The sequence below is a fragment of the Pipistrellus kuhlii genome, unplaced genomic scaffold (assembly GCF_014108245.1).
Source record: "Pipistrellus kuhlii isolate mPipKuh1 unplaced genomic scaffold, mPipKuh1.p scaffold_m20_p_2, whole genome shotgun sequence".
Lineage (NCBI taxonomy): Eukaryota > Metazoa > Chordata > Mammalia > Chiroptera > Vespertilionidae > Pipistrellus > Pipistrellus kuhlii.
This window is the reverse complement of record NW_023425515.1, coordinates 73,009,129-73,037,041: the sequence shown is the minus strand read 5'-3', so window position 1 is coordinate 73,037,041 and position 27,913 is coordinate 73,009,129. Positions and strand designations below refer to the sequence as shown.

The window sequence follows — 27,913 nt, the reverse complement described above, 5'->3', positions numbered from 1 at the left end:
AATTTTGAATTGTATATAATATTCACATGTCATAAAATACTCTTCTTTTAATCTCTTTAAAAATGCAAAACTGGTTCCTTAAAAAGAAAAAAATACAAGAACCATGGCGATTGCTTCACTACCAGGAATGCTTGAAGGAGCTGGATTTGAGCCATTCTCATCACTTCCAGCTCGGTAACCTTAACCATACTGGGTTATCTCTCTGAACCTCCGTTTCCTTTGCTGTAAAGGAGGAATAATAATAATACCTACCTCAAAGAATTCTTACAAGGACTGAATAAATAATGTACATGAGGGCTTACTCCATGCCTGATACATTGAAACCCTTGGACAAATGTTGCTTATTACATAGAAGATATGACAGTAAGTTACAGTGTCACAGAGCATCTCTGTGGTTTTCCAAAGTTAACCTGGTCTAGCCAAACTACAGTTCTGGTGGTCTTAAAATACAGGGTTGCAACTTAAACACATTAAAACTGAAGTAGCAATAGCCAACCTGTTGATCCCTCAGCTCTATCCTTTCAAAAGGGCATGTTTTAATCAAGCTTTGATGATTGCTGAAGTCAAGTCCCTCAAGCCCATTGACTATGATGATAATTCAATATCCAAGATTCCAAAGGCTTTATTTCTTTTTTTTATCATCTTAATTAGCTGTCAGGTGTGTAGGTGACACACTTTATACACTGTTTTTGACTTTAGGAGTCTAACTTCTAACCCAGCCAGACTGAAGGGCACGCTCATTGTTAAATACGAAAAAAAAAAATTTATTTTCCTCAAAAAAACTTTTAATGTGTTCAGGACCTTAATAATCACTATAATTTGACCCTAGAGGTTTGTACTTGCAGGTACTAAATGAAGTTATTGTTGTTAGTTTAAAGCAGATATTGTCTTTCAAATTTCAGCTCTATCGTTTGATAAATTGGGGAGACCTTGGGCAAATTTAACTTCGTTGTGTTGCCTATAACAATATGGTTTTATGCCCTGGCCAGTGTAATTTGGTTGGTTGGAATGTCATCCCTATACCAAAAGGTAGCAGGTTCGATTCCTGGTCAGGGCACATACCTAGATTGTAGGTTCAATCCCAGGTCTGTCTGTCCCTCCCTTCCTCCCTCCCTCCCTTCTTCTCTCTAAAATCAATAAAAAAACATAGTCTCAGGTGAGAATTAAAAAAAATTTTTTAAATTAAAAAAAAATTAAAAAAAAAATATATACACACACACACACACACACACACACACCCCATATTTTTCAGACCATAAGACGCACCGGACCATAAGACGCACCAGTTTTTAGAGAAGGGAAATGAAGAAAAAAAGATTCTGAAACAAATAGTGTCCTAAAATATTTTATGTGCATTAAAACCCAACATCACAGTCATAAACACATGTAATCAACCCTGTAAGTAAACAGCAGCATTTAGAACCATTTTAGAGCCGGGCAAGCACACAGAGACCACACAGAGCCGGGCAAGTAAAACTTTTTTTTAAAAGTATATGTGTAGGCTATATTTGGACCATAAGACGCAGGGACTTTTCCCCCCCACTTCTGGGGGGGAAAAAGTGCGTCTTATGGTCCGAAAAATACCGTGTGTGTGTGTGTGTGTGTGTGTGTGTGTGTGTGTGTGTGTGTGAATATATATATATATATATATATATATATATATCACCATATATATATATATATGGTGTTATCTCATTTTTGAGGACATGATGAAATAGTGTGTGTGTGTATTTCTAGCCTATGTCTAGCACACGGTAAGCAGTCAGTAAATGATAGTGGTAGCTGTGTTTTTTAAAGTGGTGATGGGCGTTTGCTGCTGGTCAGCACTGTGACTTCAGTGTCATGCCCTTGCCCTGTAGTCTGATGGACTGTCCCATGGCTTGTGTTTGCAGCTGGCTCCTGTATTACCAAGAGGACATATCTGATAACCAGTGTGTGTTAGAAGAAGGCCTCTATGCTGACCTTACTTCTTGTGGCTGCCCGACATCTGAAGTCAAGTCCCTCAAGCCCATTGACTATGTAAGTACTTCACTGAATGCATAATATAAGACCTTTTCTTGTCCAGTTTAATTACCATGAATGAGAATACCAACAAAAAAAAAGTGGGTAAATATAAAAAGTTGAATAATTTCATTGTGGATTGCAAAAATCAAGATTCACACATGAAACCCAACCAAAATGTAACATTGACATGTTCCTTTTCTTTTCTTTCCTTTTTTTGAGCAGGAATGTTAAACTCGGGAACTAGAGTAACATAGGCTTAGGTTTAAATCCCAGTTTGACCCTTTAACCAGTTTGGGTGACCTTGGCGAAGTTACTTAGTTCCCGCACCTGTAAAAGGCAATAACTGCATAAGGACACTGGGATATTAAATAAGATGGTGCTTGTGAAATACCCAGCACATGGTGAGCACTGGATAAATGTTAGCTATTGGTGTCACGGTTTTAGTTGTTATAGCTACTGAATAAAAATAATTTATCTTTTTATTATTACCTAAATCACATCATTTTTCTGCTGTTCGGGTTTACAACGTTACTGCAGGGCACGGCCCATTGCTGGTATCGATTTCAAACCTTGTTTTGGGGAAAACTAGGGTTTCCCTGCGTGGTGTGTGCAGAATTACCCAGGTCACCTTGGAGGCCCACATTTTTAGAGAAGTGTTTCTGCCTCCTATCCCATTTACTCAGAATTCTAAACATGAGAAAAGCAGGACCACTACTCTGGGCTTTCAACTCTGCCCTCCTAACTAGTAGAGTCTGTGCAAAGGAAAGGTGAGGATTGGGATGTCTTCACAGCGTCTGGTCATGGTTATTCCCTGGGAGCATTTGGTCAAAGAGATGTTTACGGGGAGAGATATACAGCGCAGGAGCCACTCACACCTCTCAGCAGAACTGGCTTCAGGGGTGACGGTCATGCGCAGGGTCTTTGGTCCCTGGCTAAACAGTGTAGTCTTGTTTCACAAGGCATTCCTGGATAGAGTATTCTTGGTATCAGACTAAAAATAGAGTCTTGGCTGCAAACCAAAAATAAAAATATTATAGAATCCTTGGTCTCTCTCAGTGGCCCCTTGGATATCAACTTGGAAAGATTAAGTGGCTTACTGGTACTTCCTGTCTGCAGGAAGGAAACTGGTAGGAAAAAAGAATGTGGGCTGGTAACTCTTTCCCATTATTGAAAAGGCATAGCAAAGTAGTCCACACTTACTGGGAAAGGAATTTTCTTAGTAATTTTTAGTGGTCAAACCATCAGATAGATACTTATTGGGTATTAAATCTAAAAGCAAAACATGTAGGTCTAATATGAGTACCATTCTGAAAGGATTTTGTAGGCCTAATTCAGTGAGCTAAGTCAACTAGTTTCTAAGGAGACCATTTTAGAAACAGTCAAAATTAATGAGTATTACTGTTTTCCTTTGAAAAGTTACAAGTTATTTTACATCCCTGAAGGAAAATGAATAATTTGTGTTAGTAGTGGAAATAGAGAACTTTTTATGTGAGCTGTGCTGTTGCATGTCCCTGTTTCGGCTCAGTGGGATTGGACAAAGGAGGCAAAGGTGCCTCCTGGGAAGGATTTGAGAGCTATAGCCTTTTCACTGCAAGAGCTGATTAAAGAGTATACTCAGTTTCTGGAAGGACAGCACATTCATTTCCTTAATGCCTTTGCATGGCATGTTTTTAATCAGAAAAGTTCTGTTGAAATAGGCTTAGGCAGTAGGTCTGATGTGGAAAATGAGGTGGTTTGGCATCCAGCAAAGACCCACACAGGGGCTAGGAAGAGGCCTCAGCAGGTAGCATTTCCTTGATGGAGTCAACCATGCCTCACCCTGAGGCCCGGGCCCGAGCTGATCAGACCTGGAGACTGGTGTGTAAACCACAGGGTCCGTGGGTAATTTGGATCAGGCGGATTCCAGTGACAGGAATGCTTGAGAATTTTTTCTGGGGCATTTTGCTGACTCTCTGAAGAACATAGAAACTGAATTAGTCATCGGGAGATTCTTTATTGAGCATAGATTGAGTACAGTGAGGTAGATGTCTTGAGATTCGCTTACCTCTCCCACCCCCCAGGCTCCAATGATCACTTTCTCTAGATTCTGTGCCACCTTTCCCTGGAAAGTGCACACCACACTCTGCCTAGCCTGCCCCTCTGATTCCTTCCGCAGCCCCTCACCACCTACCATGTTCTCCCTTAGGGTTGATACACCTTCTCCTCAGTATTTGTTAATACCACTCCCTATGCCACAGCCTACTGTGATTGTAGATTCATTCTAGGAAATATTTCTGTCCAATTGAGTTGACTTTACATATATATATGAACTGATCCTTTGGTTTTGCTTTTATTGAACTTAAAACTGTAGAATTCTGAGGGTGTTGCCTGTGTGTAGTTGGCATTCCCCAACATGCTGTGACTTTAACATAAGTGTCATAATGGTGTAGGAGCGAGGAGTCTGAAGATTTAATCTTTATACGAGATCAGTGTGTTTGCAGCGACACTGCTCCGGCTGATTACTATCAGTGCAGACACACAACATTCCGAGATCCATGGGCGCGTCATTTTACAGTGAAGGAAGCTGGGAGCATAGTTTATAATTATGCTTCTCACTAAGGCGACCTTGGACAAATCACTTTTTTTGGACTCAGCTCGTAAATAAATCATTAGAACAGGTAATTTCAAATCTCTGACAGCCTTCAGCTTTGTTGCAAATAAATATCTTGGGAATATTTCTTATTGGAAATGAAAAAAGAATGTATCCAGCCTTCGGACCCACGTGGTCTGAGGGAATAAGACGGTATGTAGCTTTCAGTGAGATTATATTATTTATATGACAGTCCCCAAAACAGTGGGTTAGGTTAGGAGCTGGAGGTGGGTGGAAAATCTAAATAGAATTTTTTTGGCCTGGTAGTTGGGATAACCTGTTGTGTCATGTTTCTATGGGAGCAACCAACCACCATTGCTTCTGTCATGTCTCCTCATGGCGGGGCATGGAAATCGGCCTCCTTTGAAGTAATAATCCGACACTGGCAGCTATGATCAGGCACAGCCAAAGAAACATCATCAGAGGCTGTAGAAAAACTTCAAATGAAATTACAACGGTGGTGACATAAATGATCTGAAAAAGCAGAATGGGAATTGGCAGTCATTCTGTGCCCTGCACCAGGTGCCCAGCTGTGAATAGAAGACTAAGACCAGCCACAGGACGACCAGGAAGCAGTGATTCATAGTCTGGAGGAGTTGGGTTACTATTGGATTTTCAGCCGAGCCCACATATTCTTAATAGTATTAACTACTGTGTGCATTTTGAAAAGGAAAGCCAACAGAAATCTGCAGTAAACATCAGCTTCCAAATGAGACATTTGAAGCATTAGCCTGTAAATTCCGGCAAAAGATAAAGATCTATACAGCCACCACTTCTAGTCAACATGATTCTGGAGTCCTAGCCATAGTAATAAGATTAAAACTACAAAGAAGTAGAAAGGAAGAAACAAAATTGTGTAGAGTAGCTACTACAGATAATTTGTCGGGGTTAATATGAATTTTTTTTAAGTTGCAGAATACAAGATAAATAGCAGTTCAACCAAAGGGTATTCGATATGGGGAACATTATAAAAGCTTTATTGAAGGACATATAATATGGAGAGATATAAATTTTTATAGATGAAAATACCCAAAATTGTAAAGTGGTCTTCACCCAAATTAATACAATTTCAGACAAAATGCCTACAGAAACTTTTGTCTTTTTCTTTAATCCTCACCTGAGGATATTTTCCCCATTTTGTGTGTGTGTGTGTGTGTGTGTGTGTGTGTGTGTGTGTAATAGAGGCCCAGTGCATAAATTAATGCATGGGTGGGGTCCAGCCAGCTTGGCCAGGGGGAGGAAACATGGGCAGTTGGCTTGCCTGCCTGCTGGTCAAACTCCTGGCCGAGGGGACAATTTTCATATTAGTCTTTTATTATATAAGATATATACTAAGTGGCCAGATTATTATGTGTTCACATGAGATCATAACAATCTGTGTGTGTGTGTGTGTGTGTGTGTGTGTGTGTGTGTGTGTGTGTATACTAGAGGCCAGGTGCACGAAATTTGTGCACAGGGGTCCCTCAGCCCAATCTGCAACCTCTACAATCCAGGAGCTCTCAGGGGATGTCCTACTGATGGCTCAGGCCCACTCCCTGTGGTTCTCTGCTCTCTGCGGGCCTGGAGGTTTCGCTGCAGCCATGGAGATGAAGCCCCCATCCCCTGCTCTCCTCTCTCTGCTCTCTGCCTGCCTCACTATGTGCCATGCGAAGGAAGCCCCAATGCCCTGCAGTGTGCTCTGTCTGCCTGGCCTGAGGGCTTCGCCGACACCAACACACTAAGGAAGCCCCCAAGCCCTGCTGTCCAGGGTCTGTTTGCCGGGCCTGGGGTTTCCCTGCTGCTGCAGTGCTAACTGCTGTCCAGGATCTGACTGTCGTGTCTAGGGCGGATAAAAAACCCCTCTGGAGGCGGATCTAGCCTCGCTGCTCCTGCAGACAGGCTGGACACTCCAGCAGCGGAGCTGAGGGGACTGGCCACTGCCATCTTGTGGCTATGGGAGGCTGCTGTTTTTTGTCACGGAGTGATGGTTAATTTACATATTGTTCTATTATTAGATAAGGTATATATAGGGGGGGGGGGCAGGAGAGGGGAGGAATACAGAGGAGGGAGAAAGAAAGGGAAACATCAATGTGCCAGGGATCAAACCTGCAACTGAGGTACGTGCCCTTGACTTGAATCTACAACCTTTCAGTTCGAGGGTCAACACTCTAATCACTGAGAAAAACCAGCCAGGGCACTTATCTATTTCTAGAGGGTAGCAAAACATTGCCGGGACCGGTTTGGCTCAGTGGATAGAGCGTCGGCCTGGGGACTGAAAGGTCCCGGGTTCGATTCCGGTCAAGGGCATGTACCTTGGTTGCGGGCACATCCCCAGTTGGGGGTGTGCAAGAGGCAGCTGGTCGATGTTTCTCTTTCATCGACATTTCTAACTCTCTGTCCCTCTCAATTCCTCTCTGTGTAAAATCAATAAAATATATTTAAAAAAAAAAAAAAAAAAAAAACATAATGAGCTTAGCCTAAAGTTAATTTGAAAAAAAAAAATAGGGGTTCAAAATAACCAAGATATTAAGAACAACAGGCAGGATCACATGTCCTACCAAACATATTTCATCATACAGCCTAATAACTAAGGTCCTGGGTACTGATATCAGAGAGACACAGAGCAGTGGAATGGGACAGCATAGGGAAACTGACCTACGTAAGTGATGGGATTTGGAAACAGCATTACACTGAGGCTGTTTATGAACTACTAGAGGCCTGGTGCATGACTTCATGCACCAGTGGGGTCCCTCAGCCTGGCCTATCGGATTGGGCCTAAACTAGCTCTCCAACATCCCCTGAGGGGCCCCAGATTGTGAGAGGGCACAGGCCAGACCAAGGGACCCCACCAGTGCATGATCAGGGCCAGGGAGGAATGCAGGAGGTTGGCCCAGATGGGGAGAGACTGTCGGAGAGCTCCAGAGTGTGTCCAGCCCATGTCGCTCAGTCCCAATCGGCCAGACCCCAGCAGCAAGCTAACCTGCCGATTGGAGCATCTGCCCCCTGGTGGTCAGTGCATGTCTTAGCAAGTGGTTGAGCAGCCTTAGCATATCATTAGCATATTATGCTTTGATTGGTTGAATAGACAACCAGAAGACCTGATGCTTAGCATATTAGGCTTTTATTATAAAGGCTTAAATAAATAGTGTTGAAATGGCCCATTACATGGAGAAAAAGATATTTAAAATATTGATTTATTCCAAACACAAAAATAAGTTCCTTAGATCGATTAATGGCAGCCTAAATGTGAAAAACAAATTTTAAAACTTAGAAGAAAACATAGGAAACCACCGTAATGATATTGTAGTGGGATGAGTTTAATCACAGAACATACAAGTCAGTAAAAGGCAAGTGTATTAGTGTCCTATTGCTACTGTAACAAATTGCCACAAGTTGGTTGTTTAAAAAACAGAAACTATCTCAACGTTCTGGAGCTCAGAAGTCTAAAGCGGGTCTTACTGGGGTAAAATTAAGTTGCTGGCAGGACTGTATTTCTTCTGGAAGATGCTACAGGAGAACCTGTCTCCTGACCTTTTCTGGCTTTTAGAGGTCCCAGCATTCCTTGGCTCATGGCCTCTTCCATCTTCAAAGTGCATCACTCTAACTTCTCTGTCTTCTATCTCTAATCCTCCTCTTATGTGGACCCTTGTGGTTATATTAGGCCTATCTGGATAATTCAGACTAATATCCTCACCTCAAGATTCCTAACTCTTAATCACATCTGCAAGTCAGATAACATATTCACAGGTTTCAGGATTAGGATGTGGGTGTTTTGGGGGGGTTGTGGGTAGAGGTGAGAGAACATTAATTATTCATCCTACGTCAGCAAGCCACAGACTAGGAGAATGTATTTGCAGCCTTTATAACCTGCAGAGGTTTAGTGTACAGAATATTTAAAAAGATCTTTCCAATCAAATGAGAAAAAAGAAAACCCTATTTTCCAGACTCGGGAGAGGATATGAACAGGCAGCTCATAGAAGAGAGAAAAAATGGCTGAGGACACTCAGAGGGTGTTAAACCTCACTAGTGATAAAGTAAACGCAAATTAAACCAATAATTAGATCACATTACCTCACTCTACAGGCAAACATTCGAACATCTGAGGACACCAGTGCCAGAGAAGTGGGGTTACTCATTCACAGCCTGCAGGAGTGTCAGTTGTGAGGGGGAGAGGAAAAATAAGGATGTTTGTTGCAGCATTGATGGTTGAAACAAACTACAGCACATTGGCTCCAGGAAATGCAGGGCAGTGGTTACAGTGAGTGAAGGTGTGAGCTGCATGCGTTACTAAAGGATGTTGCTGTAAGATAAATGTGTACAGTAAGATACATTTCTGTGAAATTTAAAAGCAAAGGGCGCATAACCATTAGTAACGCACTGGAAGGATTCACTCCTTCAGCACAGTGGTTCCTAGGGAGTGGGAATTAAAAGTCAGCTGCACCTGCTCTGCTTTGCTTATTGATACAAATAGATACAACTATAGTAAAAATAAAATGTATTACTTCCGGGTGTTGGGTACATGGTCACCTATATGTTATTTATTCTTTTTAAAATGTACTATATGCTGAAACCGGTTTGGCTCAGTGGATAGAACGTCAGCCTGCGGACTGAAAGGTCCCAGGTTCGATTCCGGTCAAGGGCATGTACCTTGGTTGCGGGCACATCCCCAATGGGGGGTGTGCAAGAGGCAGCTGATCAATGATTTTCTCTCATCGATGTTTCTAACTCTCAATCCCTCTCTCTTCCTCTCTGTAAAATATCAATAAAATATATTTTTTTAAATGTACTATAACTTTTTCTTTAAGTGGGGGAAAGGAAGACCACCAGTTAGAAAGGCAGAGCTATAATGAAACTGACTTTCTGAGCCCCATGAGAGGCTCTGCGCAGGGATCGCAGTTCACCGCGGGTGATCTTTTGTATGTGCTTTAGTTTATAGCAATAAGCACTCGATGTTATAATGACTCATAGACAATGATTAGTGTTTGTTGTGCAACATCAAGATTTGATAGGCTGAAGGAGTTCATATAATTTTGTTGTAAACAGGAAAAGTAACTTTTTTTGCCAGCACAGTTTGGTGCTTCTCTGCAATGGAATGGTATTGGAGGTATACATGATGGTTACTTACCTTGAATTCAGTCCATTTGCTCTAATTTTTTTAGTCGTGGTTCATTTAGCAAAGGTTATACAGTCCTGGCTGCTCTTAGTGGCTGATTGCTAGATATTTTAAAAATAATATATATAACATGTTATATAAAGAATCTAAACAACATAACCCTGAGCTACTATCAGCACCTTTTTCATACAAACCATGATTTCAAACTCAAAAGAATTGGATAGTGCCAAAGTACAAGTCTGTGTAGTTTTTAAAATGTGAAAATTAGTAGTTGCTTAGATTTAACATTTGCATACAATTATATTGAAGATGTGTTGACATAAACGTAGTCCTTCCAGCAGAGTGCTTTGCCAGGGTCTCAGAGCTTTAACTTCAGGGGCAGGCACACTTGTTAAGCTGGTGGGGTAGGGAGTATCGGGGTCACACACAGAGCCCAGCCGAGCACGGTGAAGTCAGGTGCTTCAGATAATATCACACCTGCCGATCAGAAGTATTCCGCATGACACAGTCCCTGTTGGAACATGTCAGAACCATAGTGCAGGGATTAGAACACGGCCGGGGCCATGCTGTCTGGATTTGAATGCCCGCTTTCCCACTTCCTGTGTGTGACCTGGGCCTGCCTCTTCCTCCTTGAAGTGGGGACCACAATGGTCCCCACGCCAAAAGGAAGTGGCTGAACTGAGTGAGTGAATACAGTTCTGCAACCCCTTTTCTGAATGCATTTTGGGAGTTGGAATTTTTTTATATTTTAAACAATCACATGGTTCATATGAAAACATTCCCAAAAGGTTATGGGCAGCACCCCATAATTAAACTCTTTCTGTAGCAAAATATATTTATAGCTACACAAGCTGGATAAATATTATAAATAGTCTTCTACTTATTCAGGTCAGGTTTTGCTGTCAAATGAATTAGGAAAAATAATGGGGGTGTTAGAGCTTTTTGGATTTCAGAACTATAGATAAGGGATTATGGATAGAAGTGCATATATATATATATATATATATATATATATAGTAGTATACAGTGTCTGGCACAGATTAAATGGTATATATGTTAGTTATTATTACTGTTGTTGTCATTTAAAATATTTTAGTTTAGTTTATGGGATGAGGAAAAGTAATGAGGATTTTTTTCATTTTTTCTTATTTAAAGTCCATTTACAAAATGTATTGGGGTATTTTTGCTTAACTACATCCTCCTTTAGAAGCTGTATCCTCTTTGCATGGCTTAGACTTGACCAGGAGGAATGTGCCATTACTGCTGACACCTAAGAAGAATCTTTGACCTGACAGTTGGCTCTTTTCTAAGTTGGCATGTATTGAGGCCAAGAGATTTGTCAAGCTCAAATTGTAATTAAATTCTGTCGGTTTTTATCATCCTTGGAAGGCAGCTATGCTCACCACTATACCACCAACGCAACTTTCATCCTTGGATAGTTTAGATTATTGTGGTATCTTCAGTTTCGAATACTATTAATGGTTCACATCTCTTCTTTCATGTTTGAAAATGTCAGAAAAATATGGTTTTAAAATAGTTCTTTAGCCCTAGCTGGTTTGGCTCAGTGGATAGAGCATCGGCCTACAGACTGAAGGGTCCCAGGTTCAATTCCAGTCAAGGGCCCATGCCTGGATTGTGGGTTTTATCCCCAGTGGGGGGCCTGCAGGAGGCAGCCAATCAATTTTTCTCTCTCATCATTGATATTTCTCTCTCTCCCTCTCCATTTCTTTCTGAAATCAATTTTAAAAAACACACAAAATAATTCTTCAACACTCTTTATTTCTGAATGATTACCTATTAACTGTACCCCACATTAGAGTTTATGGTATGTCAACCCTCATAATGTTCCTAACCTGTAAGTACATTTATAAATGAAGTGTATTTATAAACTTAAGTATACCTATAAATTAACACCATTTAAATTAAAACAACTTAAATAGTTTAAAATCAAGTTAAATATATTTTACTAGGGGCCCAGTGCACAAATTCACGCACCTTGAAAGGAATTGTGGGCTGCGAGGGTGGGGTGGGTCTCAGTCCGTCCTCCACACCCCTGCCTGGACCCTCCCGCCATGGCCCAGGTCCCCTGTCTGCCCGCAGCCCCGCTCCTGCCACTCCCACATGCTGACAATGAGGAGCGATTGGGGCCAGCACCATCAGCAGGTGTGAGTGGCAGCCTCTACCCTGATCACCCCTCAGGAGCAGGTGGTGGTGGAGAAGCCCTCAAGGGCAATCAGGGCCAGCAGCCACCGCTTGCACCTGCTGATGGCTCAGAGTGATTGGGATGGTGCCAGGCACTGACAGCAGGTGTGAGTGGTGGCTCCAGCACCAGCAGCAGGTATGAACGCCGGGCAGGACCATAGAGCACAGGAGCAAAGAATTTTCAGTAACTACCAGAGGCTCGCCCTAATGACAGCAACTGGCACCCCACCTTGGTCTGGCACCTCTCACTCACCTGCTCCACCATCCCACCACGGCCAAGCCCGCCATGTTCTTTTCACGCCCCCTGGTGGTCAGCACACATCATTGCAATTAGTTGTTCGGTGGTTTGCCGTTCAGTCTATTTGCATATTAGCCTTTTATTGTATAGGATACCTCTTTGGAGAGGGAGTGACTTTAAGCTTAGAAACATTAGGTGTTCTTAAATGAAAAGTTTGAAAGATTGGACCACATGAAGATTCTTGTTGTTGCTAATAATGGACAGTGGGATATCTACATAAGTCAGTCCTATTTTTTCCTTGGTTAATCTGTGGGTTTATGTTCTTTGCCCCTTTGCATATTGGGTCTCTTAGTGCCGCCTTAGTGATTTATATAAACTCATAAAAATATTACCTCAGTCATTTTCTGCAGGTCTTTCTCAGACTCCTTGCACTGTCATTTTAAAACCATTTCTGTGATCCCTGCCATCAAACTTCCTGTTGTTTTCCTTAATATAGATTTCTAGATATAGAATTGCTAGATCATCTTTAGTTTGGGAATGAAACCTGTGGCAATAAAGGACAACAATAGCCTTTTTAAAAATGTCTTTGTAGGCATTCTGCCAAAGGAAGAGGGGGAAATGAACACAGGTACTGTTTTGTTTGAATGATACTTAGCATTTCAATCACATTTTCATAATCTTTTAATTTTTTCCTCTCTGTGATTTAGAAGTCACATCATGTTAGCCATTAAATGCCTTCAACATAGGTGCCCGTAGCTCTTAGCACAGCAAGCCCTGCTCGGGCGAGTGTTGCAAACCCTGATGGTTGGTTATGAGCCCTGTCCAGGCTGCTTGCCTGTCTGCCTTTCCTTCCAAATTAGTCACTCGGCCAGTAGTAGAGAGTGTGAGGAGGTAAGCTGAAATGCTTTTCAAAAAGCTGAAGTGAAGTTGTAGACAGAGTTCAATATAGAGCCAGGAGCTTATCTGTGGGTGATGACTGTCCATTTGTTTCAGGCACCAGTTCCAGTGAGTAGCTTACTGCTGGCTGCCGTCTAACCCATTGCTGCTCCGGACGCTATAAATGTGTTTGTTCTGCAAACTGGTGGGACGCTTCCAGCTTTTATGTTAGACAGCGGAAGAGCCCCTAGTCTGCCCGCGGCCACTCAGTGCCTAAAGCCGACTTTCTATTCCTGCCCGGTGGTGGCATTTCCTGGGGGAAATCAATGTTCCTGGCACCTCTGCACTCCCAGCTGGCCGCCTCCCTGTCACCGTGATGGTACATTCTTTCCCAGCCTCCTCTGATCCCTAGCTCCACGTGCTCCGGATCCCTCGCACTGGCCACACGCATGGTTTAAATTTGGATGAATAATAAAACGAACTCAGGCCCAAGGTCACAGGAGCCAGATGTTCAGTGGCCAGCAGCCTCATGTGGAAGAGAGTTCAGCCGATGTTCTGTCCCTGCAGAAAGTTCAGTGGGCAGTGCCTCCCGCCTTCCCTGGTCAGCATAATGTACAAAGAACTCACACACTTACCGGTTTTTAAAACCTGAACACGTGGTAGCCTTCTTTTCCTACCCTTTTATTCATGGACGGACCCCTCAGAGGTTCCAGGCCCTCGGTCCTTCCCTAGAACCGTCCAGTGGCTTACATTCCTCAGCTCCTCTGGGTGCACTGCCCCTTCCACAGGGCTCACGGCACGCGCACAGGCCACTAGCTCCTGTCCCTCCCCCTCGCCCTGTTCCAACAGAGAGACCGACACCCCATCTGCGTTCCCCGCCGCGCACTCCTCTGCCCTCACAGCCTGGACTCCGCCACGTCCCCGACAAGCCTCCTGCTTGCCCTCCCTCGGTGTCGCAGAAGCATTTGGTACTCAGTTTCCCCCTTCCGTGATGCTTTCTCTTCGGCTCTCCTCGCCTGGCCGCGTGTCCCGTCAGCCCCTCCATCTTCGGTGTCAGCGCAGTTCTGTCCTCCTTCCGCTTCCTCTTCTCCCCAACGCTGGCTCCAGCCATTGCCCAGATTCGAGAGTGCCCAGAAGTGCAGTCTCCACACTAGATTTTTCCCTCAACTCCAGATCAGAGGTCCAGGTTTGCCGAGTACCTATCTCACTTAAAATTACCTGCCTCTGTCTCAACGTTGAAACATTCACTTCAAGTAAAGTTCTTAGCTCTGAGCATCTTTCCCCTCCAGGTGTCCTTATCTGTGACCAGTTACCCCACCCCGTCCCCACCACAGCTCCTCCCACTTCCCACTGCTTTCCCTCACCCCTTTCCCTAGTCCAGTGGTCGGCAAACTCATTAGTCAACGGAGCCAAGTATCAACAGTACAATGATTGAAATTTCTTTCGAGAGCCAAATTCTTTAAACTTAAACTTCTTCTAACACCAATTCTTCAAAATTGACTCTCCCAGACCATGGTATTTGTGGAAGAGCCACCCTCAAGGGGCCAAAGAGCCGCATGTGGCCCGCGAGCCGCAGTTTGCCGACCACGGTCTTAGCTATCACGTCTCTCTTCTCCCTGGGATGGTTTTCCTGGCCGTCCTTATTCACCAGTCCTGACCTTCCACGCTGCCGCCCCCATGGCAGGGCTAGCTCGCTGTCTTGGCCTGAGAGACAGCCTGTGTGCTGCTATTTTTACGTCATTCTCTTTCCTTTTTTTTTTTTTTTCTTTTTTTCTTGAATGTATTTTTACTAGAGGACCGGCGCATGAAGTTTGTGAACTTAAAGGGGGGCGTCCCTCACCCCGGCCTGCACCCTCTCGCAGTCCGGGAACCCTTGGGGGATGTCCGCCCGCCAGCTTAGGCCCGATCCCCCCGGAGATCAGATCTAAGCTGGCAGGCAGGCATCCCTCTCGAAATCCGGGATCCCTTGCTCCTTACCACCTGCCTGCTCTCTCCTTAGCACTGCTGCTCCTTAGGGCTGCCGCCACCTGCGCTCTCCAGCCCTGAGCCCGGCTTCGGGCTGAGTGGCACTCCCCCATATGGGAAGGCACTGACCACCAGGGGGCAGCTCCTGCGTTGAGCACCTGCCCCCTGGTGGTCAATGCACATCATAGCAACTGGTCGTTCTTCTGGTCATTCCACCATTAACAGTCACTTAGGCTTTTATTATATAGATTGATTTTAGAGAGGAAGGAAGAGCAGGGGAGAGAGAGAAACATGAATGATTAGAGAGAATCATTGATTGGTTGCCTCCTGCACATCCCACACTGGGGATCAAGCCCTCAACCCAGACATGTCTCCGATCAGGATTTGAACCAGGATCTCCTGGTTCCATTGGTCAATGCTCAACCACTGAGCCACACCAGCCAGGCAATTCTTAACTTCACTCATGTTGCCAGATACAGTTCCTGAAGGCCATTTATTTAAAAGTACTCACAAACACACGTATATATGAAAGCATGTGCATAATAATTACCAATGTAAATTTTTGAATAAACAATATATTCTCATGGTTTAAAACCCAAAAAGTACCAAAAGGCATGTAGTAAAAAATTTGGCTCCTACTTGTGCCCTTTATCTTCTCAGATCCTATCCTACTAAAGGTAGTCATGGTTAGTTTTATGTTTTTTAAGAACATTTTTAATAACATACAAGTACACAAACGGGGAGGGGGGAGGCAAAAGTAGGTTTGCAGTTGTGAGTATACAACTTGTATTATTAATTATATTATTTTCCATGTGAACCTTGTGTACATGTGTGTAAGTTTTCCCTTTTTATCATCATGATAACATAGGAAGTATGCTATTTTACACTATTCTTTACTTTTAAGATTTTTTAGAAAGGATGGAGAGGGAGAGAGAGAGAGGCATTGATCTGCTGTCTCCTGCACTCCCCCTACTGAGGATAAAGCCCGCGCCCAGGCGTGTCCTGACCGGGAATCGAACCAGCAACCTTTTGGTGCACAGAACAACACCCAACCAAGTAACTGAGCCACACAGGCTACACTATTCTTCACTTGGTATTTGCTTCTAAAAAATAAATCTTACAGCCCTAGCTGGTTTTCTCAGTGGATAGAGCATCAGCCTACAGACTGAAGGGTCCCAGGTTCAATTCCGGTCAGGGCACAAGCCTGAGTTGCAGGCTCGATCCCCAGTAGGAGGCATGCAGGAGGCAGCCAATCAGTGATTCTCTCTCACCATTGATGTTTCTGTCTCTCTCTCCCTCTCCCTTCCTCTCTGAAATCAATAAAATTATATTTTAAAAAAATAAAAACTTAAAGATCTCTCATAAAGATCTCATTTGTATAACTACATAGAATCCTCTAGGAATGTATCATAATTTATTTAACCAGTCCTCTCTTGATGGACATTTAACTCATTCCCCATCCTTTGCTATTCCTAGCACTTCTGCAAGGAAGAACACGTATATCATTCATTTTGCTCTTATGCAAGTATATGCACAGGTCAGCTGTGAATCAGTTCTCTGCTGACCGTTCGCTGACCTTGCACAGTGCCTGCTGCTGGTGCTCCACTTCCCACGTACCAAGTTACAGATCCTCAGCCCAGTCCTAGTCCCAGTCCTCAGCCTTCGTGGACTCCCCCTGCAGCGGTCCTGTCTCCACATGTTGGTATTGGAGGAGAGTCAGGCAGCTTGGTGGACAGTGGCAAGCTGTGGGAGCAGGTGACACTGTGGCCTGTTGGACTCTAGTATAGCTAAATGGCTCGACTTGCTCTTCCCCTAGCGCACTCCAAGCAGTTTTTTTTCTTTTTTAAAGAATAGTTTATTGATTTTTTTTTTTTTTTTTTTTTTTTTTTTTTGAGAGAGAGAGAGGAAGGGAGGGAAACATTGATGTGAGAACATAATGTTGATTGGCTGCTTCCTGAACATCCCCCTCCTGGGGATTGAGCCTGAAGCCTGGGCATGTGCCCTGCCTATGAGTGGAACCAGCAACCTCTCGGTTCATGGGAAAACACCCGCCCGACTGAGCCACCTCGCCAGAGCACACCCAAGCAGTCTGTCTCCATCCCTTTACACGGTGCCTCCCCGCTTCTCTCTCCGGGCCCTCCAAATCACTGCCTCCTACAGACAGCTCACACGCTACCACACCCAGGAAACTTTCTCGATTCCTACTCCTTTCTGCTAAAAAACGTTCCTGCTTTCCACCGATTGCTCTCACAGCCTCCTTCCTCCCCGGATCAGGTCACAGAGCCTGCAGTTGTCCTGCATTAGCTGCTGGTTCCTAATGCCTGGGCACAAGGATGGCGCCTTGCTTTGATTTCTTGTTTATTTTTATTTTTCCTTATCATGGGTCAATTTCCTTTATTTCTCTTCATCAAAATTTATTTTTTTTTCTCAAAGGTGAAAGGATCCTATCTCTGCGTGGGAAACGCCTGGGCTGGGCCGGTGCCTTACCCACTCGGTTCCCCTGTGTCAGCACGGAGTGCGGGGAGTGTGGGGGGCGCCTGCACAGAGCCCTCTAGCACAGTCCTCCGGGCTTCCTGCCGGTGCCAGTTGCCCACATGTGGAACAGGCCTGTTAACTTACTTTTCATTATTTTTTACCTAATTTCCTGTTTACTTTTTATCCCTTATCCTCTCCCTTTTGGCCACCATCAGCTTGCTCTCCATATCTATAGGTCTGTTTCTCCTTTTCTTTTTTTTAAATGTATTCTATTGATTTTTTTTTTTTTACAGGGAGAAGGGAGAGGGATAGAGAGTTAGAAACATCGATGAGAGAGAAACATTGATTCTAGGCTGACACTCTTATCTACTGAGGCAAACCGGTTAGGGCCTGTTTCTCCTTTTCTATTGTTCCTTTATTTTGTTTTTTATATTTCACATGTAAGTGGGTCTTATGGTGTTTATTCTCTATCTGACATACTTGGTTTGGTATAATATCCTCTAAGTCCATCCACATTATTGCAAATAGCAAGATTTCATTACTTTTTATTGCTGAAAAACGTTCTTGTATGTGTGTGAGAGAGAGAGAAAGAGGGATACATATATCACTTCCTCTTTATCCGTGCATCTATTGATGGACATCGGGGTCGCATCCATATCTTGGCTATTATTAGTAATGCGGCAATGAACATAGGGCTGTATACCTCTGTTTTCCAGCTAGTGCTTTTGTTTTCAAAATCAGATAAATGCCCAGACGTGGAATTACTGAGTTGTACGGCAGGTCTCTTTTTAAGTTCTGGAGCAATCTCCAGGCGTTTCCATTAGCAGCCATACTAATGTGCAGTCCCACCAACAGGTACAAGGTTCCCTTTTCTCTACCTCTTTGCCAGGACTTACCTAAGGTTTCAAACATTTGAAAAACAAAAGAATTAATTTGCCTTAATAAATAAATATTGATCACTCTCCACACACACACACACAAAAAAAAATATAGAGAAAAACATTTTTGGCCCACAAAAGACTTTAAAATAATTACCACAAAATAGATCTTAATTGCTTTGATTTCTCATCCCCCAAAAGTCTCCTCGCATAGGGTCTTGCATGTGCCAAGGGGAGGGGAAGGAGCGATGCTGATGCTGTTCTTGTCTAACGTGAGGTTTGGGGATACTTTCAATGCAGAGATCACCCCGTCCCTGTCCCTGTGGGTTGTTATCGCTCAGTTAAAAATGCCTCCTTCTCCCTCCTAGGGATGTTTTTAAGAACCTGGAGCCATAAAGTGTGCATCCTCGGTGGCTGCTGCTGTGCCTCCTGGGGAAGGAGGGTGCCATTCTGTTCCATGTGTATTCTGTTGCCAACTAAAAGCATTTGCGGATGTCCAAATTACAGCACAACCTGCCCTTAACATGTGATTGGAAGCAGGTGTCATTTTTATTATGAAATTAAGATTGTTTTTCTGAAACGTCAGTTTTAACTTGAGGTTCCCGTAGGTTTTATTTGTTGGAATGACTGTCGCCGGTGCAGTCTGGCGAGGACATGTTTAGAGGGCAGAGCAGACCCCGAGGGGGTGGGTCCCTGCGCCGCTGACGCCCTCCTCCCTCCTCCCTCCTCCCGGCAGGTCTTTGAGGAGCCCTCCCTCAGCCTCTTCGCACTGGAGCACTGCGAGGGCCGGGAGCTGCACCTGGAAGAGGCGGTGAACTCGGTTCTGAACAAGGACCTGCACTTCTACACGCAGTCCGTGTGGGTGAAGAGCGGGCTGTAAGTACGGGGGCGGCCGGGCGGAAAGGGGCCCCAGCCCCTCGGCTGCTGGCCTGTAGTCGCGGGTCTCTGCTCACGGGACGGCCGGCCAGGCCTCTGGGCGGAGCCGTGGAGGGAAGGGCTGCCCTGTGCTCAGCGCCCGGGTCACAGGGCAGGTCGGTCAGATGGCCACAACCATCGAGCCCCTTCCTCTCAGAGGAACTTAATTAATTAAACAGCAGCTCGGTGCAGGCCACGGGCTGCGCTCACTTGTAAGATGATGGTGTCCCCGTGTTTGGATTTGACATCTCCTTCGTCCCAGAGCTGTTTGCTCCGGGGAAATTATTTCCGTGCTAAGTCCCCTGGTCTGACTGACCCTGCCTCCCAGCGCTGCTGCCCTCCTGCTGCCCTCCCTCTGCCCTCCTCCTATACCCTCCCCTGCCCTCCTCCCCTCCCAGTGCCCTCCCCTGCCCTGCTCCCGCACAGCTGGTGTTGGGAACCCAACGTCCACTAAAGGAACACACAGCCCTCGATGATTAATGTGAAGAGGATTGTTTTTATTTCTTATGACTTTCAAATTTTGTAATAATTCTTTGCGTATTTAAATATCAGGGTAAAGAAAGAGGGGGGGAAAGCCAAGAATATAAATTGATTTGAAAATTAAGTCAACTGTTATAATAAACGGCTTTTGCATTATTCACATGTAATAGCAATTTACAATTTTTCTGCAAACATTTCACATGGTTTGGTGTTCATTAAACATAAATTAAGTATAATAACCCCCATATTATATTCCAGTATGTTATTTAACACTTAACCTTAAGCTGAATTCCATATCCCTGATTACATACCTTTGACAGCATCTTTATACATTTCTTTTCTTCACATTCCTAAGTGGAACTGATGTTTATGGCCTCATCTCAGGAGACTTGGCACCGTCTCATTTCATTCATTTGTAGAGAACTGGTGCCATTGACCCTTGACCTTCTTATTTCTTGTCTTTTATCACCCACCTTCTCTCACGGTGCAGGACTGTGAGATGGGAACACAGCATAGGAATAGTGAAGGCTGTCCGCACGGTTTCCTACCCATGGCTGTGGAATCCTGCGGGTGCACAGCCAGCTGCCGACCTCAGTGGCAGGTTTTGTTTAGGGGGTGGTTTTTTTAGTTTGTTGTTGTTGTTAATCCTCACCCAATGATATTTTTTCCATTGATTTTTAGAGAGAGTGAAAGGGAGGAAGGAGGGAGGGAGGGAGGGAGGGAGGGAGGGAGGGAGGGAGAGAGAGAGAGAGAGAGAGAGAGAAAGAGAAACATCAATGTGAGAGAGACACATCAGTCGGTTGTCTCCCACACCTGGGATTGAACCTGCAACCCAGTTGCATGCCTTTGAGTGGGAGTCAAACCCAGGACCCTTAGTGTGTGGGCTGATGCTCTAACTACTGAGCATGCAGACTAGGACAAGTTTTTAGTTTTGTTTAATCCCCTTATTATTCCAGATCTCTGATCAGCTTTTCAACTGTGAAATTCATTTAGATTGATATATAATGAAATAGTTTATTAAAATCTCACCAAGGGCCCAGCCTGTGTGGCTTAGTGGTTGAGCATTGACCTTTGAACCAGGAGATCACAGTCCGATTCCCTGTCAGGGCACAAGCCTGGGTTGTGGGCTCAATCCCCAATGTTGGTCATGCAGGAGGCAGCCGATCAATGATTCTCCCTCATTGATGTTTCAGTCTCTCCCTCTTCCTTCCTCTCTCTGAAATCAATAAAAATATTTTTTTTTAAATGATATGAAAAATGACTTCGTGTTCATTCCCAAAGGAACACAGAGTTTTGGAGCTGGAGGGGATCTTGTTTGGAAACAGAGGAATCAGTGTCCTAACAAGCCCAAATCTTCTGAGCCCCTGTCCAGTGGGCTTTTTCCTGATCACCGCTGCTTTTTCTGTTAAAAACTAGAATTACGTATTTTTTCCTTTAAAATACCTACAAAGTCAGATGTTACGGAACGAACCCCAACTGGTGTAATACGGGGACTGCCTTTTGTTTTGAAGTCCTCACTCTCTTCTTTCCTCTCATACAGGTGGATAGCTTATGAAGGATCCAATTTCTTGGGAAGACAAATCCTACTCACAGCCAATGAGATCCCAAATTGGACGGCATTCAGCGGGTGGAAAACCATAGGTTCCCTCCGTCCTATGAAGCAGGTAGGGAGAAAAGAACCACGCCATCCAGAGATCTCGGTTCTCCAGTAGAAGTGGCGTGACCCACAGCAGCATCTGAAATAATGGCCATTTCCCTCAGTTTGCCATTTATGTAGCAGGGCGAGTGGACTAGGGGGTACTGTAGATTTTAGCCAGTTCATAAAATTCTGTCAATGTTGGATTGTAGCTTTCAGTCCAGATTTCCCGTTTCGTGGAAAATGAAGGCATTATAAGCTCTGCAGCAAGCAATGGGGTGAGAATGAACTCTGAGGCTGCGCTCATTAGACTCTCTATTTGGATTTCCCCCATTTGTAGAATACTCAGGACAGGTCCTGGCAGTTTAATTCAAGTCGCATCTGTTGCACTGGTGCTTGGCAGTCTTCTGTTCAGAAGCTTCCCCAAGGGTGTGACCACTCTTCCTGGGGCCGAGTGGCCTGGCTCACAGTCTTGTCCTCACTCTCACTCTGCCCCCCGCGCCAGCATCCAGCGGCCCCCTCAGCTGCTAGCACAGGCCTGCCCTGTCGGGTTCTCCTTCATTGGTTGCTGGCTGCCTCTACTCATCTCTGAAGTCAGCTTGTCTGCCCGGTCCTCAGTGATGCCTGTGTCTCCCTCTCCCCCAGCCGAGGCCTGATCCTAAAGACCTCGCTCTCCTCCAAGCCCGGCGTGCGGTTTGTAACCGTGCAGCTATGTCGGAGTGGTGCTCGCACTCTGTTGCAGCCCCTGGAAGCAGGCACGGTGCAGATTTTGCTTTTTGCACTGCCCCAGGGCCTGTCACAGTGTAGGAGCTCAGGGCCTCATTTAATGAAGGAATGAAAGTGAAAATGGATGAATGTTTGACATCATGTAAAGCATTGTGGAGAATGAAGGATAGGCATGACTTCTGCCTGTGTGGAGCTTCATTTTGAGGGATAAAATATCCAGCTCTAAATCGATAATAACAAAAGGGTAATATGCTAATTAGACCGACATCTTCTGGAGGTCCTACCTGACAAAGCCGGGTCCCGGGGGCCTGCAGGCAGCCCAGGGGAAGCCAACCTGGGTCCCAGGTGCCAGAGGAAAGCCAGTGCCAGCATCCAGGGGAAGGAAGGCCTACTGTTGCACAAATTTTTGTGCATTGGGTTTTTAGTCCTATATAATAAAAGGCTAATATGCAAATTATCCCATCTATCTGGAGTTTGACCAGGGGGCGGAACCAGCCAGCCAACAGCCCATGACGCTCCCGCAGGCCAGCCTGGCCCAATCAACCATGATTCGGACGGGCTGGCTGGACCCCACCCATACACGTATTCGTGCCCTGGGCCTCTAGTAGTAACATAAAATGCAGGCAGAACTGGCACGGAGAAGGGCAGTGTGGACACGTGGGAATGTGCAGGTTTCAGGAGCGGCGGACCACAGACTGCTGGGTCACATGGTCAGTGGATATGCCATTTGCACTTTAACCCTTAGAGGCCGTTCCTTACTTGATTCCAACCACAGCTCCTTAAGGCCGGAGTGTGTTTCTCATTTTCTAGATGGAAAAATAAGGCCCCGGAGGTAAAGCAAATTGGCAAGAATCATTCAAGTGTCAGAACCAGGATTCAAACCAAATCGATTGTCCTCTAAAATCTGTGTTCTTAGGCAACTGCACCCTACTCTCCTCCGAGAGATCCATGTTTACAGAGGTCACTGTGCTCCCGGCACTGAGCTCAGCTACCCAGTAGGGGCTGTGCAGGAGGCAGCCGATCAGTGATTCTCTCATCATTGATGTTTTTCTCTCTCCCTCTCCCTCCCTGAAATCAACAAAATAGATATTTTTTTAGCTGACCTAATTGATCATGCTACTTCTCTCTCTCTCTCTTTCTCTCTCTCTCTCTCTCTCTCTCTCTCTCTCTCTCTCTCTCTCTCTCTCACACACACACACACACACACACACACACACACTCACACACACTCACTCACACACGTGCGTGCGCCTTCATTCCCACCACTCTGGTTCCGTTGGTTCACATCATAGCCCTGTGACCTGTAAGCATGTGACTTTGGGCTGGAATGTCACCTCATCTCTTGGCACCTAAGACTCCTCACTGGTGAGACAGTGACCGCAGACCTTACTTCCCACCGTCATTGTGAGGCTTAATTAAGATACATGAAGAACTTGACACACTCCTGGCTCGTGTTACTGTAGTAACACATTTATCTTGCAAGAACCATTCACATGTCCCTGGAGAGAATCCGAGATGCTCTTCCCACAGATCCCGGACATCAGTGGGCTTTCCTGGCAGAGAAGGTGGTGCAGGGTTTCCTGACCTTCACATGCTTATTCTTCCCTCCTGGCACAAAGGATGATGGGTAATCGCATGGGGAAAGCAAGGCAGAAGTGGAACTTCCGGGTAGTTTTTACCAACCATTCAATAATGTTTAATTCTGTGTTGTTAGAAACTCGAGAATGTTTCCCTCACCTCTGAAAGGCGATTCCTTGCTGGGGAAGGAGGTCCCTGCCATTGTCCAGGGCCCTGAGAGTTAAAGATAACTAGGACAACAGCCTCTCGCTTTACAAAGAAGCTTTTTGACAGTTAACATTATGTAATTCTTGCATTGTGTTTTAGGAAATACCTGATTCCTATTCTGGTTAAGCATTTAATTTCAAAATAGTATTTTAACAGGGTTTGTTTTTCTTGTTGCCTATTTAGGCCACAGCTTTGAAACCCAGCCAAGAATTCTGGGTTGCTAAAACAGTTCTGTAGGCCTGTTGTCCTTTTGGTAAGGCTGTTGGTGCTGCTTTATTCATATTCTTGCCTAGAAATTAAGGAATAATTACAGTGCGACTCTTTGAGGTTGGGAATTGGGAGTCACTGAAGCACTTACAATGCACATCAGTGCTTTACAGTCTAATTACAGAGGCGTCAGTGTACAAGTGTGCAATAAGGGTAATTAGTGCCTGGCTTGAGTTAATTGAATGAACCTGGGATGTTTGTTCCTAACATAATTGGAACTCTGTCCTCTGCGAAGGTCATGCCTGGTTTCTTACATGTACAAGGTAAGAAACTAATAAAGATATAAGGAAGCCTCAAGAATTAATAATTGGCCCCAGCTGGTTTGGCTCAGTGGATAGAGAGTGTCGGCCTACAGACTGAGGGGTCCCGGGTTCAATTCCAGTCAAGGACACGTACCTCCCTGCCCTGGTCAGGGGCATACACGAGGCAACTAATTGATGTCTCTCTCACATCCGTATTTCTCTCTGTCTCTCCCTCTCCCTTCCACTCTCTCTAAAAGTCAATGGGAAAAATATCCTCGGGTGAGGATTAAAAAAAAAAGAATAACTGCAGTGGGAAACCAGGCTGGATTATAGAAATTTAAATATGTTACTGTCACATTATCAATGTGGAAGTTACGGTTTGAAACATGTAGAACATTTTGCCAAGTAGAGGTCTTTTTCACCTGCTTTCAATGACCAGATAAAAAAAATTGTCTATTAAGTGTTCAAAGTATTAATTTCCTTAGGAAGGCTACACATAGCAGCAATGTGCCAAATTCCAGCGGCTTTGCACCGATTTGTCACAAAGGCTGAGGTAGAACAGCCATTGCTGCTCTTGCTGTGATACCTTGCTGCATTGACCTGGCACTTAAATTTCACAGCGAAAGTCCTCTCTTATTACATGACAGACCACTTGTTAGCACTCAGCAAGGTTCTAACTGGGAGGCAACGCCTGAGCCAGGGTCCTCTGTTACCCCACGGAGACCGGAGGCCTGGGTTCCGGGACTGAGGCGAGCTTGGTGGAGCCTCAGCCGTGTGCTGTCCTCCCACCATCTCGCCGAGTGCTCCCGGCGCCTCTGGGCCCGGCCTCCCCCCGTCTGAGGGCACTGAGTGCTGCTCAGCACAGGCCTTACAGCATTCTGCCGAGGGGAGGGCTGGGTGCACCCAGACCTGGCTTCTCCACCTCCGTGTTAACCTTTCTGACAAAATTCAGGTCATAATTATACCTTGTTAAAGGGTTGTTCTGGTTATTAATACTGACAGATAATACAGTAGCCCAGAAAGCATTTAGTATTAAGTTTTGTATATTACCTATTGTCTTTAGCGGCTAGTCCTAGATTTAATATTTTAAAACTTTCTATATTCCACATCCGGGGGATGCAGTCCTTTGTTACCCAGTTTTTAATAAACAGTGTAAAGGTCAAGGAAGTGTAAATGAGAACAAGGAGAGCTCCTGGGGTCCTCCCTCAGCGGGCGCAGGCACACAGCCGCTGCCAGGTCCTCCTGGGTGGCACCGGCCCTGGTCCTGCTCCCCGCCTCCCGTCACAGCAGAGCAGCTACTGGATTAAGCTTGTCAAGTCCCTAATCCCGCCCGTCCACAAGGAATTCTAAGAATGAAAGTATTCCCTTTACTCTTCTGAAGGGCATTTTTCAGAAAAATATAATAGAGATTGTAAGTTGGAGCTTTGTGCTCAGTGGTGTGAGGATTTGCTAATAGGAAATATTAATTTATATATATATATATATATTTGCTAACGGGACTGAGTGAAACTGACAGGGACACGCTAAATCCCATCATCCCTCCCTCCCTCCCTCCCCCCCTCCACTTTGGAAGGATTGATCTCCACGTCCAGCAGGTTTTTCCTAAATGCCTGTTTCCCCGCCGCAGCCCGCAGTGTACATCAGGATCAAGAACCGGGCCCAGAACGAGTACCTGACGGTCGCCGGAAACGCCCCCGACGCCCGGGCCGCCTGTGTGTGCACCGCCCCCTACAGCGGGAAGAGCACGCAGGTCTGGCACTACTGCCGCGGCCTCCTCAAATCCAAGGTGAGCGGCCGCACACGGGCCCTGCTCTTGGGTCTGGCTTGTTCTTCTGGAAACCGGAATCTTGTGAAATCAACGGGCGTGAGAAACTAGCGCAACTTCCTAGAAACAGTCTGTCCCCATGACTACATACTAGTAAATACTGGTGCTTATACATGAAAGTGAACTGGACTTAGAGAAGTTTTTGATCTAGAAAATTCAGCTTCTGTTTTAAAGTGAAATCTAAGATGACCACACACTGTGCTCTAAGTGGTTCTCCAGAACCGATGGGGAGTCCCGGGTCCAGGCCGGGCGGGCGCTGCTCCGGTGAGCTGCTGCTTCAAAGCCCAGTGGAGCTGGCTGCCTTTGGGATTCCAAACCTGGTGCTGCCTCCTCATTTTCAAAATGCACCATGAAGTGGTTAGAGAAGAGAGGAGCTGTCACTGGAGAAAGCCTAGAAAATAAAATCTAGGTTTCTGTTTCTCTGAGACCCCTCCATGTCTGATGCCTTGGGAATAAACGTTTTAAAATGGTCCAAAGTGTATTGTATCATCTCACCAGTGGATTGTCTACTTTCACGTCATGCTTCACCAAAATTGAAAAGCATTAAGAAAACTAAGTTCTTTGAGCTAAAACTTTTAAGCTAGCAGGGACTTAACATGTAATTCCAGTCCAACAGACATTTATTGAACATCTGTTGTCAGATGTAGGCATCTTTTTAAAAGCAAGTACCTCTGTTTCAGGTTTATTTCTAAACCATTTCCTCTCCTCAGGGATGAGGAAGACTTTCTGAAAGCTTTCTGAAGTTATACTGTACATAGGTATGGTATTCCTTTCGGATGGGGCGTAGTCACTAATGTCTGCGGTTTGTTCCCTCGGAAGAAAGAACCGGCTGCCCTCCCTCCCGGAGCACCCGGCCCCCCAGGCCTTTGCCTCGCCCGGGCTCCGCCGGCCTCCTCTGCTTCCGTACCTCGTTCCCTGAGCCCACCCAGCCCAGCCGGCCCCCTTCCCCGGCCTCTGTAACGTGCTGAATAAACTTCCTCTTCGAGTTTGAAAAGAGAAAAGGGACCCAACCCAAGGTATTTTAGCAAACACAGTGCTACCCGTGCGTTTCTTTACCCTGCAGGCCAGCAACACCTGCCTGGATGTGATCGGTGGCCGGGACACGCCGGGAGCCAGGGTAGCCCTGTGGGCCGAACACGGGCAACTGAGGCAGAAGTGGAGGCTGAACAAAGATGGCACCATCAGCTCCTGTCTCGGCGACCAGCTGGTCCTCGATGTGCGAGGTGGGCGTGCTGCAGGGTCCCATTTTAAGTTAAACCTCTTCCCTCTCCTGGTAAAGAAAGTCACTATGTGTAAGAGAGAGATTAAGTCATTTTAAATTATGTCTGGAAAAAGTTAAGATGTGCTGTTTTAACAAACAAAACACTTAGCCACGTGGGTCAAGCCGGAAAAGCCTGACCCTGCCTGAGGCTCCTGCTCATTAACCAGCCGTAAAACTCACACTTGTCGGGCTGGGATCTTTGAGAACATTTTTACATTTGAATATCAAACCATAAAATATGATGTTTCTTTGAAAGAAACATCTCTGACTTTTTGCTATAAATTGCTCTAGTCCTTAAGAGCCCTCACTGAAACTGTGGGGAGTGTATAACCTTGTGTTTTCCTCCAGCAAGGCCGGGGGGAGGGCCAGGGCTGCGGTGAGGCGGGTCAGCTGGGACGGCCGCGGCCAGGGCCTGGC

The 27,913-nt window shown here is 45.3% G+C and overlaps 1 protein-coding gene across 2 annotated transcripts in view; it reads left to right on the top strand.

Moving 5' to 3' along the window:
- Positions 1 to 27,913, top strand: part of CRYBG3 (crystallin beta-gamma domain containing 3) — a 122,806-nt gene that overhangs the window by 92,961 nt on the left and 1,932 nt on the right. The window contains exons 17-21 of one of the 2 annotated variants that reach the window (XM_036444614.2): positions 1,893 to 2,019; positions 19,096 to 19,235; positions 21,295 to 21,418; positions 26,038 to 26,196; positions 27,299 to 27,458. In XM_036444614.2, the coding sequence (XP_036300507.1) occupies positions 1,893 to 2,019; positions 19,096 to 19,235; positions 21,295 to 21,418; positions 26,038 to 26,196; positions 27,299 to 27,458 (710 nt within the window). Of the gene's footprint in view, positions 1 to 1,892; positions 2,020 to 10,932; positions 11,103 to 19,095; positions 19,236 to 21,294; positions 21,419 to 26,037; positions 26,197 to 27,298; positions 27,459 to 27,913 lie in introns of those variants that run through there. The other variant, XM_036444615.2, reaches the window with a different exon arrangement.